The sequence below is a fragment of the Arachis hypogaea genome, chromosome 12 (assembly GCF_003086295.3).
Source record: "Arachis hypogaea cultivar Tifrunner chromosome 12, arahy.Tifrunner.gnm2.J5K5, whole genome shotgun sequence".
Lineage (NCBI taxonomy): Eukaryota > Viridiplantae > Streptophyta > Magnoliopsida > Fabales > Fabaceae > Arachis > Arachis hypogaea.
The window spans coordinates 10,799,366-10,815,437 of record NC_092047.1 but is presented as its reverse complement, the minus strand read 5'-3'; the positions used below and the strand labels follow the sequence as shown (position 1 = coordinate 10,815,437).

The 16,072-nt window shown below is 34.2% G+C and overlaps 2 protein-coding genes and 1 long non-coding RNA gene across 3 annotated transcripts; 1 reads left to right on the top strand and 2 right to left on the bottom strand.

The window, feature by feature from the left end:
* Positions 1-1,517: 1,517 nt before the first annotated feature.
* LOC112729134 (sugar carrier protein C-like) lies at positions 1,518-6,779 on the bottom strand. The gene is made up of 2 exons (XM_025779489.2): positions 6,499-6,779; positions 1,518-3,323 (listed from the first exon to the last, which is right to left on the bottom strand). The coding sequence occupies exon 2, from the start codon at positions 3,274-3,276 to the stop codon at positions 1,726-1,728; it is 1,551 nt and encodes a 516-aa protein (XP_025635274.1). The 5' UTR covers positions 3,277-3,323; positions 6,499-6,779; the 3' UTR covers positions 1,518-1,725.
* On the top strand, positions 4,533-6,108 carry LOC112726821 (protein EMBRYO DEFECTIVE 514). Its single transcript, XM_025776345.3, has 2 exons — positions 4,533-5,061; positions 5,672-6,108. Exons 1-2 carry the CDS (start codon positions 4,717-4,719, stop codon positions 5,990-5,992), a joined length of 666 nt encoding a protein of 221 aa, XP_025632130.1. The 5' UTR covers positions 4,533-4,716; the 3' UTR covers positions 5,993-6,108.
* Positions 6,780-8,963: 2,184 nt separating the features above from the next.
* Positions 8,964-10,785, bottom strand: LOC140177278 (uncharacterized). Its single transcript, XR_011869094.1, has 3 exons — positions 10,215-10,785; positions 9,562-9,671; positions 8,964-9,449 (listed from the first exon to the last, which is right to left on the bottom strand). It is a non-coding gene; the product is annotated as an uncharacterized lncRNA (long non-coding RNA).
* Between the last annotated feature and the right edge of the window lie 5,287 nt (positions 10,786-16,072).

Sequence of the window (16,072 nt, the reverse complement as noted above, 5' to 3'; positions counted from 1 at the left end):
ATTCTCCATATCTGTTTTGTTTGCCCCCATCTCTGTGGTCCGTGGAGGAAGTTTCATGTAAATTTAATCTTTTTCTTTTGTTTTCTGTTTTGATTATTTATGAATTAAGATCATAATATTGATTTAATATTAGTTATGTCAGTAGGGTTCAAGCTATAATCAAGAAGCTTTGCCTTAAGTTAGCAAGAAGAGACCACCAGTTTCTTCCTTCAAATTGCTAAAGAGCAATGGAACCTCCAACTTTGCTTCTACACCACAAATCAACAATAGCTTCTGATTCTTCAAAGTGAGATAACAATAACATTGCTACTACCCCAACTAGCAGCAACAACAAGCATGCTTAATTACTAAAAGTGAAATCAAATTATAATCTATATAATCCTTCCCTATGTAACTTGCAGAATTATGATCTTTTTCACATTTTCTCTAATCTTACTCCAATATTTAACCATTGTGTATCTTTTTTAGCTATAGTATTATTTTACTCACGACTCTCAGTTGTTCATCATTTGTCACTAACAAGGTCTAATTTCCCTAATTAATTACCATATAGAGGATTCGCGAATTTGTCTGACCAGATTATATGTATATGTTTTGATATTTGAATAAAAGTTATTAACTAAATGTACTGATTTCACATATATGTATTTATTTATGAATTGTTAATGTCATCAAGGGTCATGCACTTTTTTTTCCTTCCATATGCATGAGGCAACATGGTAATGAAAATGATGTGTGCATCTTCAGGGTGGAAAGGCACAATGAGTCAGTGTTATGTAGCACTTATCAATTTCGACTTTTTTAGTGTAAATTCTATTTTTTCTTCCTACCAAGTATAGAAATAGTACATTCAGTAAGGAATAAAAGGCATATTGGTGAGTTTTCGTTTTACAGCACCCAAACCTGTAAGATTTTTTGGTGACACATGACATATTGTTTAAAAAGTTCTGTTAAGATTTTGACTAAGTATCTTCATGAATGCAAATTTGGTTTAAGAAAGGAGCATTCATATATTATTATGATGAATCATTCTTTCTTTAAATGGAAAGTAATCATAAATTATTGTATCATTAAGCCTAAATTATTTATTTCCGTGCATCGCACTGGTTCATTCACTATTATTATTATTTATTATTTATGGTTAGTTTTTTTTGTTTAATTTGTTCTATCTAATTGAATCACTAATAATAATAATAATAATAATAATAATAATAATAATAATAATAATAATAAAATTGTACAATATCACCAAAAATTTAACAAAAAATAAAAACAAAATAATCATAAAAATTTGTCATTTTTATATTTTTCTTTTTTTGCTATTTTTTCTTGACACTGAATTTGTCATTCTATGTATTGACCTCATATGCTCGTAAATAGCCAATAGCGAATTCCAGTATTTAGTTTGTTCATAATCCGACGAAGAAATACAGCGAATTATGTATGATTATTCGCATTTATAATCCGATAGGATGTAGTGAATTATACATAGATATGTAAAGCATTTTCAATTGTTATAATAAAGTAAATTTGAGTCTACTCATTTTATTTATGTAAATTTGTCCAAAACTTAATAACAAGTGAATTATTTATTAAAATAGAAAAGAAATCTTAAAAAATGTAAAGTCTAAGTCACTATATTTACTATTTAATTAAAAAAAAAAGTTTAGATAACTAACTATAGACAAACTTAAGCTAAAATTGAAACTGTCTTAGAGGATCTAATTAACATGAGTTATCCACCTTAGTATTAGCTTCTTCACTTGCAGATTTGACAAATTTCTTCCAATAAGAATGATTTTGCCATACAACAGACATCTCTTCAATAGGAACTCCTTTGGTCTCTGGAAGAAACTTATAGATAAAACCGCTCATAACCAAAACAAAGCAAGCAAAGAAGATAAAGAGGCCAAATTTCATGTGGCAGAGCATGGAGGTGAATACTTGAGCAATTGCAAAAGTGAAAATCATATTAACGGACACATTGATACTCTGAGCTGCAGATCTTACTTCAAGGGGAAATATCTCGCTAGGAACCAACCATCCAAGAGGACCCCATGACCATGCAAATCCCATCACATAGATGCATATAAATCCCACCACAAAGAACGCATACCATATTGGCAACATTCCTGGGTTTCCATCCACTCCAAATTTACTTGCTATCGCGGCGGTTATCACAATCTGACAGATAAACATCTGAGCACCGCCTTCAAGAAAGAGCTTGCGCCTTCCAACTTTATCAACGGTGAAGATTGAAACAAAGGTAGCAAGCGCATTAAAGCCACCGGTGATCATGGAAGACATAAGAGAAGCATTGCTGCCAAAACCAATGGTTCTGAACAAAACCGGAGCATAAAAAGTAATCACATTCATGCCGGTGAGCTGCTGGAAGAAAGGAATGGCTATGGCCATCACGAGCTGAGGCCTATAATGCCTCTTCAAGAGAGTGGCCCATGGGTGTTTCACTGCCATCGACGATTCACTCGCCTCAACAAGGTCCTTGAACTCTTCGTCCACGTCACTGGTTCCTCTAATCTTGATCAGCTCTTGCTTGGCTTTCTCATCTTTGCCACGCTCGATCAAGGAGCTCGGCGAGTCGGGGAGAAAGATTGCGCCGATGATGATCATGACGGCGGGGACAGCCGCGAAACCCAAGCTGTAGCGCCAGCCTTCACCGTTCTTCATCTTGGCAAAGAAATAGTTGAGGACGTTGGCGACAAAGATTCCAATGGTGATGGCCAATTGGAACATCATGTTAAGGGCTCCTCTGTATTTGTAAGGAGCAACCTCCGACACATAGATTGGAACAGACTGATTGGCACATCCAATTCCGAAGCCAAGCAACATGCGACCAACAATGAGCATCCACACTTTCTGAGCAAAGGCATTGAAACCAGCACCAGCGAGAAACAGAATACCGCCGGACAACATGGTAAGACGCCTTCCAAAGATTCGAGTGATGGAAGACGCACAGAGTGATGCCACGAGAGCAGCCAAATACAGGGAGGATGTAAAGAGTGTCAAAACCTGGCTGTCAAACCTGCAATACTGATTGTCAGATGGCTTCATGTTCATCTCCTTTGCATACACGTCTGGGAAAAATTTCTTCAGAAAAGGATCCATCGATGTAACTCCACCCGAGATGCCAAGATCATATCCAAAAATTAGTCCTCCAAATGCAGCAACCATGCACGTCACAAAAACCCGGAAAGTCAGTTTTCCCGGATATTGCTTCCCATTGGCAGAGCCCTTTCCAATGAGTCCACCGGCCATTGTTATATTCGATCGCTGAATGGAATGGAACAGAACCCTTTGAATTGCTAACAAGGGAGAACAAAAAAGGAATCACTGGTGATGAGGGAGAAATATGACTAAGAGAAGTGAAAGGAAAGGACTAGTGTTAAGTTTGTAGTTGAGTTGAGATCACAACGGAGAAAGAATGCAAAGACTATGATACTTGTATATATAGGGGATTCTGAAAGGAATTCAAATATTAAATTAATAAGCAGTTCAAAATAAATCTATCTTTTAGCATTTTAAAATAATATTTGAATGATATTTATCTATATCTAATACAAATAGATAATATTAAATTAATTTTAAATAACATAAGAAAACAAAATTCAAGTTATCTAATAAATTAAAATTTAATTTTAAAAATAAGATAAAATATTGTTAAATGTATTTTATCTTATTAAAAATTTTCTAACACTACTATTACTATATATTAGAGGTATTCAAATTCAATCCAAATTAAATCGCTTATCCAATCCAATCCAATCCGAAAACCGATTAAAACTGCACTAATTCGAATTTGATTGGATTTTATTTTTTGCAAACCACTGGATCGGATCGGATTTCGGATCTACTTTTCATAATCAATCCAATCCAATCCAAACTGCATAATATGCTATAATATTATTATTTTATTATTATATTTATAATTATACTTATAACATGTTCAATTTGTTATATATTTTTATATTATCCATGTATTATTATTATTTAATAAATCTTTTATATTCAAAATATGATTTATTTATTTATTTTAACTAATCTATAATTTTATTTTTATTGTTATGTTATCGTTAGCTTTTTAAGATATTGTTGACACTTATTATATCATTGTTGATTATTTAAAATTTGATAATGAGAGTTGTTATATGTATTTAATTTTTTTAATTTACAAAACCGCAAATCCAATCCAATCCAAACCGTTTGAAATTGGATAAATCAGATGGAATTTAAAAAAAAAAAATCTAATTCAAACCGCCCCACGAACACTTTACTGCTAAAATAATAAAAAGAAAATCCACTATTAATTGTCTGTTATACAGATATTTAAAATAATTAGTATAAGAATCGTAATTTTTTAATTAAAATTAATTAATTTTTAAATTATTTTTTATCTTAAATTTTAAACAATAAGGCCTAACTTTAAACTATCAAACAAGGCGGTTAGAAGTTAGATCAAAATATACCATGAAGAAATTGACCAATATTAGAGAAATAATTTTTAATTTTTAATTAACTAATATTATTTTTTACATCTCTTCTGAAGTTCTGACTAGGGAGTACCAAGTCATGACGGAGCCTAATATAAAATGGGAGTGGTGCTTCCCACTCTCTCTTGCAGTTACCACATTTGAGTCCTCACTGTCACAATTTTGAATCGATTTAGGGTTTTAATTTTCTCTCAAAACCGTAACGCAAATGGCAGAAGGCACCTCACCGGAACCCGTCGATCCCAGCGCCGCAGCTGTCGACATGGAGCTCGAGAAGGACGACAACGTCGCCGACCCGAACCAGAAGCGACTCAGAGAGGATGCCCAACAAGAAGAAGCAGCGAAGGAGGACGACGTTGTCGCTCCGAAGAAGCAGAAGGTGGAGACTGAGGAGAAGTCCGTAGAGGAACAACGCTTGGAGAAGATTGACGAACCCAAAGGATCAGAAGAAGCCGTGAAGTTGGGGCCCAAGAGCTTCCAGTCTTCCTCTGACATGTTCAATTACTTCTACAACTTCCTTCATCTTTGGCCTCACCATCTCAACATCAACAAGGTATACCCAAAACAAAATGGAATATCGCGATTCATTTTATTTATGATTAGTTGAATCTGTGAATGATATCGATTGAGTTCTGCTAATATTTGGAGCAAAACTTAGGTAAAGTTTCGCAGGTTGTTGCAGATTATAGTTTTCTCAAGGAAGGGTCCAGAGGTTAAAAAATATTATACATGTCACTCTGAGCATTGAAAGAACTTGGCCCAAATTTGGTTCTGTCTAGGCCTGTTAACTTTCTTTCAAAGTGTTTTATATACCTTCATTCACTGATTGATTACCTATATTATATCCAATTTATGTTTATACTTTGTGGACATTCCTGAACTCTTTCATTTTCACTTGGATTTTCGAATCTTTCTATTAAGACATTAAAGATTTAGGAGGGCCGAGCAGCCTTACCTATGCATTAGAAGAACCAGTTGTTTCAATGCATGCATTCTTGATTTGATATTCAGTGCGGTAGTTTTGGCAACAGAGTTTCACTGCATATTTGCATGAAGTTATTGAATTATTGAATGTTTAAATTGGTGTTTGAAATGTATCCAGATTCTGAGTTCTGAAGGTGTACATGTTACTGAATCATTAATGACTTTCTTTTATGTATCAGTATGAACATCTTGTGCTGTTGGAGTTGCTTAAGAAAGGGCATGTTGAGTCCCACAAGAAGATTGGTGTAGGGATCTCTGCCTTCCAAGTCCGCAATCATCCGATCTACAAGAGCAGGTGCTTCTTCCTCATCAGGGAGGACAACACTAGTGAAGATTTCAGCTTTCGGAAGTGTGTTGATCATATTCTTCCATTGCCAGAAGAGATGCAAATAAAATCTGATCAGAACAAGGCATTAGACGGCAGGGGTGGAGGAAGGCGTCCTCATGGGAAAAAAGGTGGCAGAGGGAGGAGTGGAAGAGGAGGAAAGTGGAGACAGTAGAGCATAAAATAGTTCTCTGGTAGGGGTGTGGATCTCTGTTTTGTTGAAATCTAAGATAATTTTATGTATGCTTGACCAGCCTATTCTATATTTATTTATTTAACGTTTTCAGTTAATTATTGTATTATTTTTGCTTTAATATCGTATTAAACTCTTAAAAGAAATGTTCTAAACAAAATCATCTTTCCCCAACTATTATACATCCAAAACTGGTTTCTTAGTCTCAAATGAATCATCTGATATTTGTTTAGATTCCATGGTTCTTGCATTGGCGTCCTGGTTGAATTATTCATCAACTTCCTCTAACTCTTGAATTTTATTTATCTTCTATTCTTGTAATTATCATTTCTCTTTTGTCTGTGATAAATTTTCTCCTCAATACATTTCACTGATTTTCACCGGTTGAACAAGTAATATCCTAGAATTTAGGAATTTCATTACTAGTAAGCAGATTATAAAGGTGCAAATTATTTATATAGACATAAAATCACAAATAAGAATAATACCTCAAACATCTTGTCATACATGCCTCTCTTGTAGTAGATAGATATCATTTTATCAAAGAATTTACGAGGCAAAGCTCTTCAGCTTCATCGATTCGATCATCTTCTGCTAATGCATTCAATAATGTGAAATAGCTTCCCATAGTCCTACCTTGACCTTTGCTTAACATCCACTTTGTTACCTACAATTCCATAGGTGATTTGCATACGCAGGAACTAATTTAGAAGATATCCCGAGATCGAGTATACACAGCAACATAAGACATTAGAAGGTTAAACGAAACAAAAATTAAAAGAATAAACTCAAAATAAATTAAATAGCTCTGGTTCCTGAAGACGACATCCAACAACTTGGTGAATACAACATGAATGAAGACAAGAGCGATAAGGCTGTGTTTGGCAGGGGGACTAAAATTGAGAGAAGGCTGTGTTTGGCAGGGGGACTAAAATTGAGAGAATAAGACTGGAAGACAAAGGCTGAGAGACAAAGACTAAATTAAGTCTCTGTATTACGTTGGTGGAAAATGTATTGAACAGTGTTATGTCTCAATATTATGTTCTGTGTAAGATAAATATGAAAATTGACGGGTAGATTTGGAATTTGAAAAGTTAAATAAAAGTGTTTTTGAGAAGAAATGTTATCAAAGTTTCAATCTCCGTCTTCAAAAATTTTTGTCTCGTGTCCTGAAATTTTATGTCTTGGGATTGAAAATTTAGTTATCATCTTTGGCCAACTAACAAAATACTGAGTTTCAATTTCCCAATCTCTAAAAACAAACATTACTTAAAAGTTTACATGGATAACAATTTTTTAGATATGTTTTCTTTTTGGGTATGAATGGGGTAGGAGAAATTGGATTAAGGTTCATTAGAAATAAAGTAATTTTGTAGTGTATATGAATAATGAAATGTATTTTGGTTTTGACTTTTAAATTGATTCAGATATAAAATTATAAAACTAAAGTTATTGAATTTTGATTAAATTAAAAGGATTAGGGTTGTTTTTGTCCCATATAAAAGAAAAGAATATTTGAGTCTTTTTATTAAAATTAAATAAAATTTATTTATTTTTTTTATTAAAGTATAAAGGTGATTTAGTAAAGTATTGATATGATATGTATTTAAAAAAAATTAATTATTGACGTGAAAAATATAATCCACATGGCGTGTTCTAATTTGTCCATATTTTTATTATATCGGTATGTATAAATTTATCGTCATACGGGAGCAAATACCAAAAAACAACTTAAACATCATAATGTATTGTATGAGCATAAGCATTACCTCCCAGGAATAATTGGCAAATATTCCACACATATATCAAAGAAAGGCTTATTGTATTTATTTAGTTTAGGGTTTTTCACTTAAATAAATTGTATGGGAAGCAAAATTATTTGATTCCCCTGAAACAGATTCTGCAATGTGATTACCCTCTTAGTATTATTATATAAATCGTCCTAGGCTGCATAGGGTTATATAAAACGTAAATCATCTCAGCTTAGAACGATTGATGCATGATCTGGTAAGGCAAAGTAAGCGTAAATTGTGCCAGGGTCTCTAGGGTTAGAAAAAAAGTGTAAATCGTCCCAGACTAGTAGATTTCACGTGTTCATGGGCTAAAACTCATTGGGCTGCCACGATTTGCGACTTATTGAGACCCTCTCCAACCTGGCGCGATTTACGTATTAGTTCATAACCCAAACTGGGCTGGGACGATTTATGCCAAGTTAGTAACCCTAAGGAGGTTGGCACGAGTTGTGTTAGTAGTGCAAGGTGAAGTTGCTGCGGCGTAAAGGTGAGAGGAGGTTTGGGAGCCACCATTTTGATCGGAGAGGAAGCTTTGGGGGAGAAGTGGTTGGGGTGGATCCCAGCCCACGGCGGAGGTGCAACTGGTAGTGGGCAGAGGCGTCTGAGTGGCTCCGGTGGTGGTGGGAGCGAGCCGCCGGTGGCCGGCTGGTGGAGGAAGTAATCCGTCCGGCGGTGATAATGGCCGCCAACCAAGGAGATATGTACCGCCTGAACGGCATTGCGCATGTTGCCGGATTTATTAATCAAGAGGTAAGTTTTCGAATTTTGTAATATTGTTGAGTTGATGCCATGGGAATATTAAGTACGTTAATATGTTGGATCATATAGTATGTCGGATGATTGTATAGGCTGAATATGCATCTTAAAATAATTTTTGATTAAGACGTTGTGCGATACCATGTTTAGTGATTTAGTTTGTTTTTAGTTTAGTATAAGACGTTAGAAATCAGGGTTCTTAATAAATTAGGGAATTCGCTCATGATAGAGCGATGGTTCTGATGGCAGAAGTCCCAAAAATTTATTGTTCTTACCATTGTTAGTAGAACCGGACCGGACCGACGGGTTCGACGGATAATCGGACAACCAGATCCTGAGCCGGTCTGATCCGACGATCTGACTGACCGGTAAAACCGCTCAACAAATGTCAAGTGTGGTTCATCTGTTTTAAACTCGTTTATTTATAAAGTTTATGCCTACGTAAATCGTCCTTACCACCTTTGGGTTACTAACTTGAGCATAAATCGTTTCAACTTAGTGAGTGTTGCTGAAACAAGCATTAATCGCGCCAGGGTGAGAGGGGTCTCCTTTATGTGTAAATCGTGGCAGCCCAATGAGGTTTAACCCAGCAACATGTTAAACCTACCAGCATGGGACGATTTACACTTTCCTTCTAACCCTAGAGACCTGCCACGATTTACTCTTTGTTTCCCATACCGGATCATGCATTAATCGTCCTAGGCTGAGATGATTCACGTTTTATATAACCCTATGCAGCCTAGGACGATTTATATAATAATACCAAGAGAGTAATCACGTTGCAAAATCCGTTTCAGGAGAATCAAGTAATTTTGCTTCCCATACAATTTATTTAAGTAAAAAACCCTTTAGTTGATTCTGATAATTTAAGCTACCATCAGCTGTCGTACCTACATGAATATGAAAACTAAAGTATGAGCATCAATTTTAGGCAGCATCATTAATCAATGTAAAGAAAATAAATAGAAATGGTGATCTTTTCACCTTAAAATTAATACTCACCAAATTACTAGTGATCCAGGCTCCGAAGAATGCATGGTTAATGTTAAATGGTTGACAAACTCTTTCAGATTAGGAATCTGAACACTGTCCAAGTCTACCTCCATATTTAGCTGCAATAATTTGAATACTACTATATAAATTATTGAATCGATTACCAAAAAATGTTATACTCCAGTCAAAGGTTTTCAAAAAACAATTATGTTTCAGTTTCCTAGCAAAAATATGCATGATGAAGGACTCTGTGTATTTATTACGAAAATACTATCATTTTTAAATTATTTGTAAATAAATGAATAATTTAATATAAAAATTAGTATATAATTCATAAAATAAATAAAATAATTAATAGAATGATACATGAATAAATAATTTAAAAATAATAATATCACAATGTACTTCAAAAAAAATGTATCACATTGACAAATTAGCCTAAAAAAAATGTTGACACAACATCACAATATAGTGTTTTTTAAGCCCTAAACTCATTTTCCTAATAAAATAGGTATCATGAATGAGAAGAAAAATAACTTATCAAATTAGATAGGGATAAATTACTCCAAACTGAAAAGGTTAAATGCCAAGTATATCTTGAAAAAGTTAAGTCATAGGTATATAATATGGCATAATTTGAGAGGACAAAAATGTAATTTTACCAGCCATCCATCGAAGCCTAAATGAGCAGCAAGCTCTGTCAAACGCTCTGCATAGATTTGAGCAGACTCCTTTGTTGAAAGTAGAGTTAAACTCAAAATCATCTCTGAGATTGGCGTCATGCACTAAAATCGTTCCTGAGATTTCAATTGCACCAATTGTATCCTGAGATTAAAAAAATGCACTATATTAGTCCCTGACCTATTTTTTATTAACGACGTGATGACATGGTATAATGACGTGGACTGTAAGTGACACATGTCACTTCATGATTTGGCCACGTGTAATGGTATGATGATGTGGCGACCAGTGACACGTGACATGCTGACGTGAATGGTTGTGCCACGTGTCACAATGTTATTTGACCACGTGTCCGTTTGTGCCACGTGTTGCAACAGTATTCGTCTATGTGTCATCCATTATGTCATCGTTGTATATGCACCAAATTAGTCTATCACTTTGCATTAAGTGACTCGTTTTAGTCCCTAAAATTGAATGTCGTGTACCAAACTAATCCCTTCACCAATTTTTTCTCCTTTTTTTTAAATTTAAAATTTTAATATCTTGGATACACTAATTTCAATTCTATTTTTTCATATATCGTTTAAATATAAGTGCTTTCATAAAAATTTTTAAGATTTTACTTTTTAGTTTTAATTATATAATTTTTTTTAATAATTTAACATTGTTAAATTTTGTAATATATAAGTATGTTATTATAAAAAAATAATTATATAATTGATTAGACACATTTTTTTTAATAAAAAAATATGCGTTTTTAACAATAAATTAATAATTAAAATAAACATTTTTTTTCTTATAAAATACACGTTTTCGTTATGTGTAAATGAGTTAGATTGAAGGCCCTTCAAGCACCCTCACTACCATCTTTGACCTCTGCAGTCTAGACGAAAGAGGTCGGAGATGGTAATGAGGGAAGCTTGAAATGCCTTCACGTCAACTCCAAGACGGAGGTTATTAGGGGTATTCGCAAGAAAAAAAATATTTTATAAAAGTGCTGAAAAAGGTCGGAGATGGTAGTGAGGGTGCTCGAAAAGTCTTCACGTCAACTCTAAGTCGGCGGTTAGGGTATTCGCAAGAGAAAAAATATTTTATAAAAACACTTTTATTTGAAGAACATGTGAAAAAATAGAATTGAAATTAATGCATTAAAAAATATTGAGAATTTTGAATTTATAGAAAAAAAATGAGAAAAAACTGGTGAAGAGACTAGTTTGGTGCACGACATTCAATTTCAAAGACTAAAATGAGTCACTTAATGAAAATTGAAGGACTAATTTGGTGCAACGATGACATAATGGATGACACGTGGACGAATACTGTTGCGACACGTGGCACAAACGAACACGTGGCTAAATAACATTGTGACATGGCACAATTATCCATGTCAGCATGCCACGTGTCATTGGTCACCACATCATCATACCATTATACGTGGCCAAATCATAAAGTGATATGTGTCACTTACAATCCACGTCATCATGCCATGTCATCACGTCGTTAATGGAAAATAGGTCAAGGACTAATATGATGCACTTTTTTCAATTTCAGGGACGTAATTAGTGTAATTGAAATTTCAGGAACGATTTTAGTGCACGACGCCAATTTCAGAAACCATTTTGAAGTTTAACTCGTTGAAAGCATTTCATTACAAACATCCCTTCCTCCTTCCTCTTCGGTAAGGAAAGTTCCCAAAACCTACAACGCATTTTTAGTTATAATCAAAATCATCAAAGCCCAACTTATAAGTCTCTGAAGAATTCACACGTACACTACACTATTTAGTGCATGTTTGGACGTCATTATTTTGTTAAAAAAAAATCTTTTTTTAATGAAAAAAGATTTTTTTTTTATTTTTTAACGTATTTGGCAAATTTCTAGTAATAAAAGTAAAAGCACTAGTAAAATCAAAAAAAGATTTTTTTTGAGAAGCTGTAATTTACATCTTTTTTTAAAAGATCTTTTTTCTTTAAAAAAAAGATGTTTTTCATGTAATAAATAAACAAAAAAGTACTTTTATATTGTTATACCCAAACATAATTGATAGATAAAAAGACCTTTTTACATGAGATATCCAAACATAAAATTACTTTTACTTCTCTATAAGATCTTTTAAAAAAAGATAACTCAAAAAAAATCTTTTTTTAAAAACTCATCCAAACAAGCCCTTAATCTCTGATCAATCAAGCTAAATTCTAAAACCAATTTACCTTATAAGCTAATTGTTATGTGGGCAATGTGGCCACTAATATTATGTCATAACTCATAAGTAAACAAATTGAGTAGTACTAATTAACTAAACAATGAAATTTGTTTAAGCAAATGAGTCAAATATATAATAAAAATTAATTAGCTTCTTGAAACCACTCATCTCAAAAATTTAAATGATCGGATCAAGTCCTTCTAAAATAGAAAGTTAGTAAAAAAAAAAGTCTAATTACCTTTAAATTAAAATAATAAATTATTATAAATTTAATAAAAATTAAATCCTCTTATTTTATGACTTTATAATTATTTTATTTTAGAAAATCTTTTTTTTAAATGGTTACTTACGGACATGTAAATAGTACTTAAAAATAATAAAAATCGAACTCTAAATTTTTTAATTATAAAAAATTCTAATATTATATTATAAAATTATTTATCTTAAAATTTAAACCGTCAGATAGATGCACCTAAATAACCATATAAAAATAAAAATTTGTATGCATACCTTAACAGCGTGGCGATGAACAGTGTTAGTATAAGTAACAGGAGGAAGAGTGACAAGATTATGAGAAAAGTAGACAAAGGAATCAATTAGATACCAATGCCACAAGGAGTAGGCATCAGAATTGGTCCCTCCTTGGACATACTTATCATCCAAATACCCACCAGCCATGTCATGGCACACTAGAATTTTGCCACGTTAGAAGAAGAAGTTGGAGTTTGAATAAGGGGAACAGAGGCTTTGTTGAAAGGATAGGGAAAGGAGTCTAAGTAGGAGCGAGACTCAAGCTCCTTCAATGTCTTGAGTGGGTATGATATGGGCACTGATGCTTGTTTTGGATCAAAACTAGTAATGTCTTTAGACATCATTGTAATGATGAATATTGATTCTGATTTGTACTAGGATGTTTGAGACTAGAGTAATGTTATAGATAAGAGAACTAGAGAAGAAGACGACTAAAGACTAGGAATAAAACACCATTGACTTCACTGGTGGAACTTGTGGATATGATTCTCTTCAATTTTTAATTTATTTTTTTCTCCCACTTCCCAGACAACATAACATGGCTCAGGATTTCTCACCAATCATGATGAAATTCCTACCACTTTTATGAATTTGTTAGTTGCACAGACAAGTGATAGGGAAAAAGTGTATGTTCATCATTGGAGATTTTTTTTATTCAAATAATTTAAATATAATATTTATAAAATTGTGTAATCTACAGAGTATTGACCCATGTGCACAATATGTCATTTTTCCGGTACAGTGTCTAAAATTACGTTAAGGTACATCTCAGTTGCAATCGGATAAGTAAAAAAATGCGCAAATTGAGTATTGTGTACCTGAGATATGCTCATAACCAAATACCAGGCACAGTATCCGGGATGTGTTTAAAAGCTATAAAAATGGGTGCAACTTAGATCTTTGTGTTCATTCTAAATTTTTCGAGTTTTGGATAATTTAAAAAACATACATGACTCAACGAAGGGGTTATGTTAGGTCACAATATAATTTTTTAAGCCATAAACTCACTTTCCTAATAATATAGGTGTCATGAATGTGATGAAAAATAATTTATCAAATCAAATGGGGATAAATAAAATACTCCAAGATCTAGTTAAATGCCAATTATAATTTTAAGTCTCATGAAAAGGTTAGGTTATAAGTGTGTAATATGGCATAATTTGAGAGGACATAAATGTAATTTTACGAACTATTTATCGAAGCCTAAATGAGAAGCAAGCTTTGCCAAACGCCCTTTATATTTGAGTAGACTCCTTTGTTGACAGCAGTTCATTACCATGGTTCTGAAAATCGGATCATATCGGTCAGTCAAATTGGTTCGACCAAGAACTGAAAGCTTTTGCAATTTGGTCTATTAAAAAAACCACCATTTCAAAAACCGTGTGAGAACTACTGAAGCGGCTGAAAACTGATTGGTTGGACCGAACTGGAACCCGCCAGTTTACATCAAACGACACCGTTTTATGTCATTCCATTTCTCCTTCTTTCTTTCCTTCAGAATTGAAAATTCACTCTTGTTCGCTGCAAGGAGTGGGACACTGCCACCTCCGACTCTTGTTTGCTCTCACCGATCGCAGCTTCTTCCTCGAGGTCAGCTCGGCGTCCGTCACGCTCAGGAGCTTTCGTCCTCGTCTGGTGCTCGTGCTTCGAGTTTCCAACCCCTCTGCTCGTTGTGATCCTCGTGTGGTTGTCATCTGGTCGCCGTCGTCTGGTCACCGTCACGTAGTTGTGTTGTGCTGCTGGAATATTATGATGTGCTTTGTTGATGCTTTGGGCTTAATTGTATAGTTATCAAACTTGGACCGGATCGATCGGTTCGACCAAAAAACTAGTGAACCGGATTCTTAATCGGTCTGGGTTAAGTGTCTGACTATTTTTGCTATTGACCCGTGAAGAATTGGTTTGACCCGCATTGAACCATTCAAACTTGGATTGAACCGGTCCTATTGTCCCGACCGGGTCAATGTAACCCGCATGCCTCCACGGTGCACCAGCGGTCCGCGGGATCACAGTAAGGGATAGTTTTGTGTATTTTTTTTTTTGTGACTAAACAGAAAAAAAAAAAGAAAAAAATAGAGACAAAACCAAAATAATTGACTAGATTCATATCTAAATCTATTAGATGTTGAAACTCACTACATGGCTGACTCCAATTCGAGTGAATGTCCGTGCCACAAACAACTGCTTTAGCCATACAATCTGCAACACTATTTGCATTATATTCCTCTGAATTAAAAGAATAGAGACTCTCCAATTCCAATTCATAACCTCCTATATATATTTTGCCAAATCCCATTCCGGAATATCCTTACCAAGCATTCTTTGATTTACCAAGAAATGAGCTTTTAAACAGTCTGTTTCAAAAATAACCTCACGAAATCCACTATCCCAAGCAAGAAGTAAACCTCTCCAAATTGCATACAATTCAGCAAAAAGAACACTGCACACTTCGACTTTCCCAGTGCAACCTTTCAACGAACATCCATCAGAATTGCGAATGATACAACCAAAATCAGCATAGCCAAAAGGAGCAAAACAACTAGCATCACAATTCAATTTAACAGAATGAACTGGAGGTGGAACCCAATGTAAACAAAGCGAAGGAGGAGACAAAGATTGATGTATAGCAAAAATAGTGTGGAACCCCTTACTGAACTACAAATCAAACTCACCACTTTACTAGCACTTCAAGAGTCATCTATATTAAATAAGTCATGATTCTTGCTTCTCCAAATCCACTAGATGGTCGAAAAGAAAAAAAAAACATCTCCACTTCTTGCACCTCTGTTGAGCCAATCACGTAAATCTGAGTTATCTGAATACAGGTCTAAAAGGTTCCAGATCTCCTTGGCACTAGGGCACTCCCGAAGACAATGAAGAATAGATTCAGAACTATTCTGACACCGATGACAGGTGTTAGATAAAGCTATGCCACGATCCAAACGAAACTCTACCGTAGGAATAACATTATGAAGGCTGAGCCAAATCAAGAACTTGTACTTCTTAGGAATATGCAGTCGCTATACCCACAACCAATTATCATGCTCATTCCAGTCAAACTTTCTTTTGGCTAGCCAACTGTACCCACTCCTAGCTGAGTAGAGT

What these genes read in the sequence shown, in the direction of transcription:
- LOC112729134 (XM_025779489.2), bottom strand. Translation starts at nt 3,276, where the DNA reads ATGGCCGGTGGACTCATTGGAAAGGGCTCTGCCAATGGGAAGCAATAT.
- LOC112726821 (XM_025776345.3), top strand. Translation starts at nt 4,717, where the DNA reads ATGGCAGAAGGCACCTCACCGGAACCCGTCGATCCCAGCGCCGCAGCT. An exon ending in ACCATCTCAACATCAACAAG is followed by an intron (nt 5,062 to 5,671) that starts GTATACCCAAAA and finishes TTTATGTATCAG; the next exon opens with TATGAACATCTTGTGCTGTT.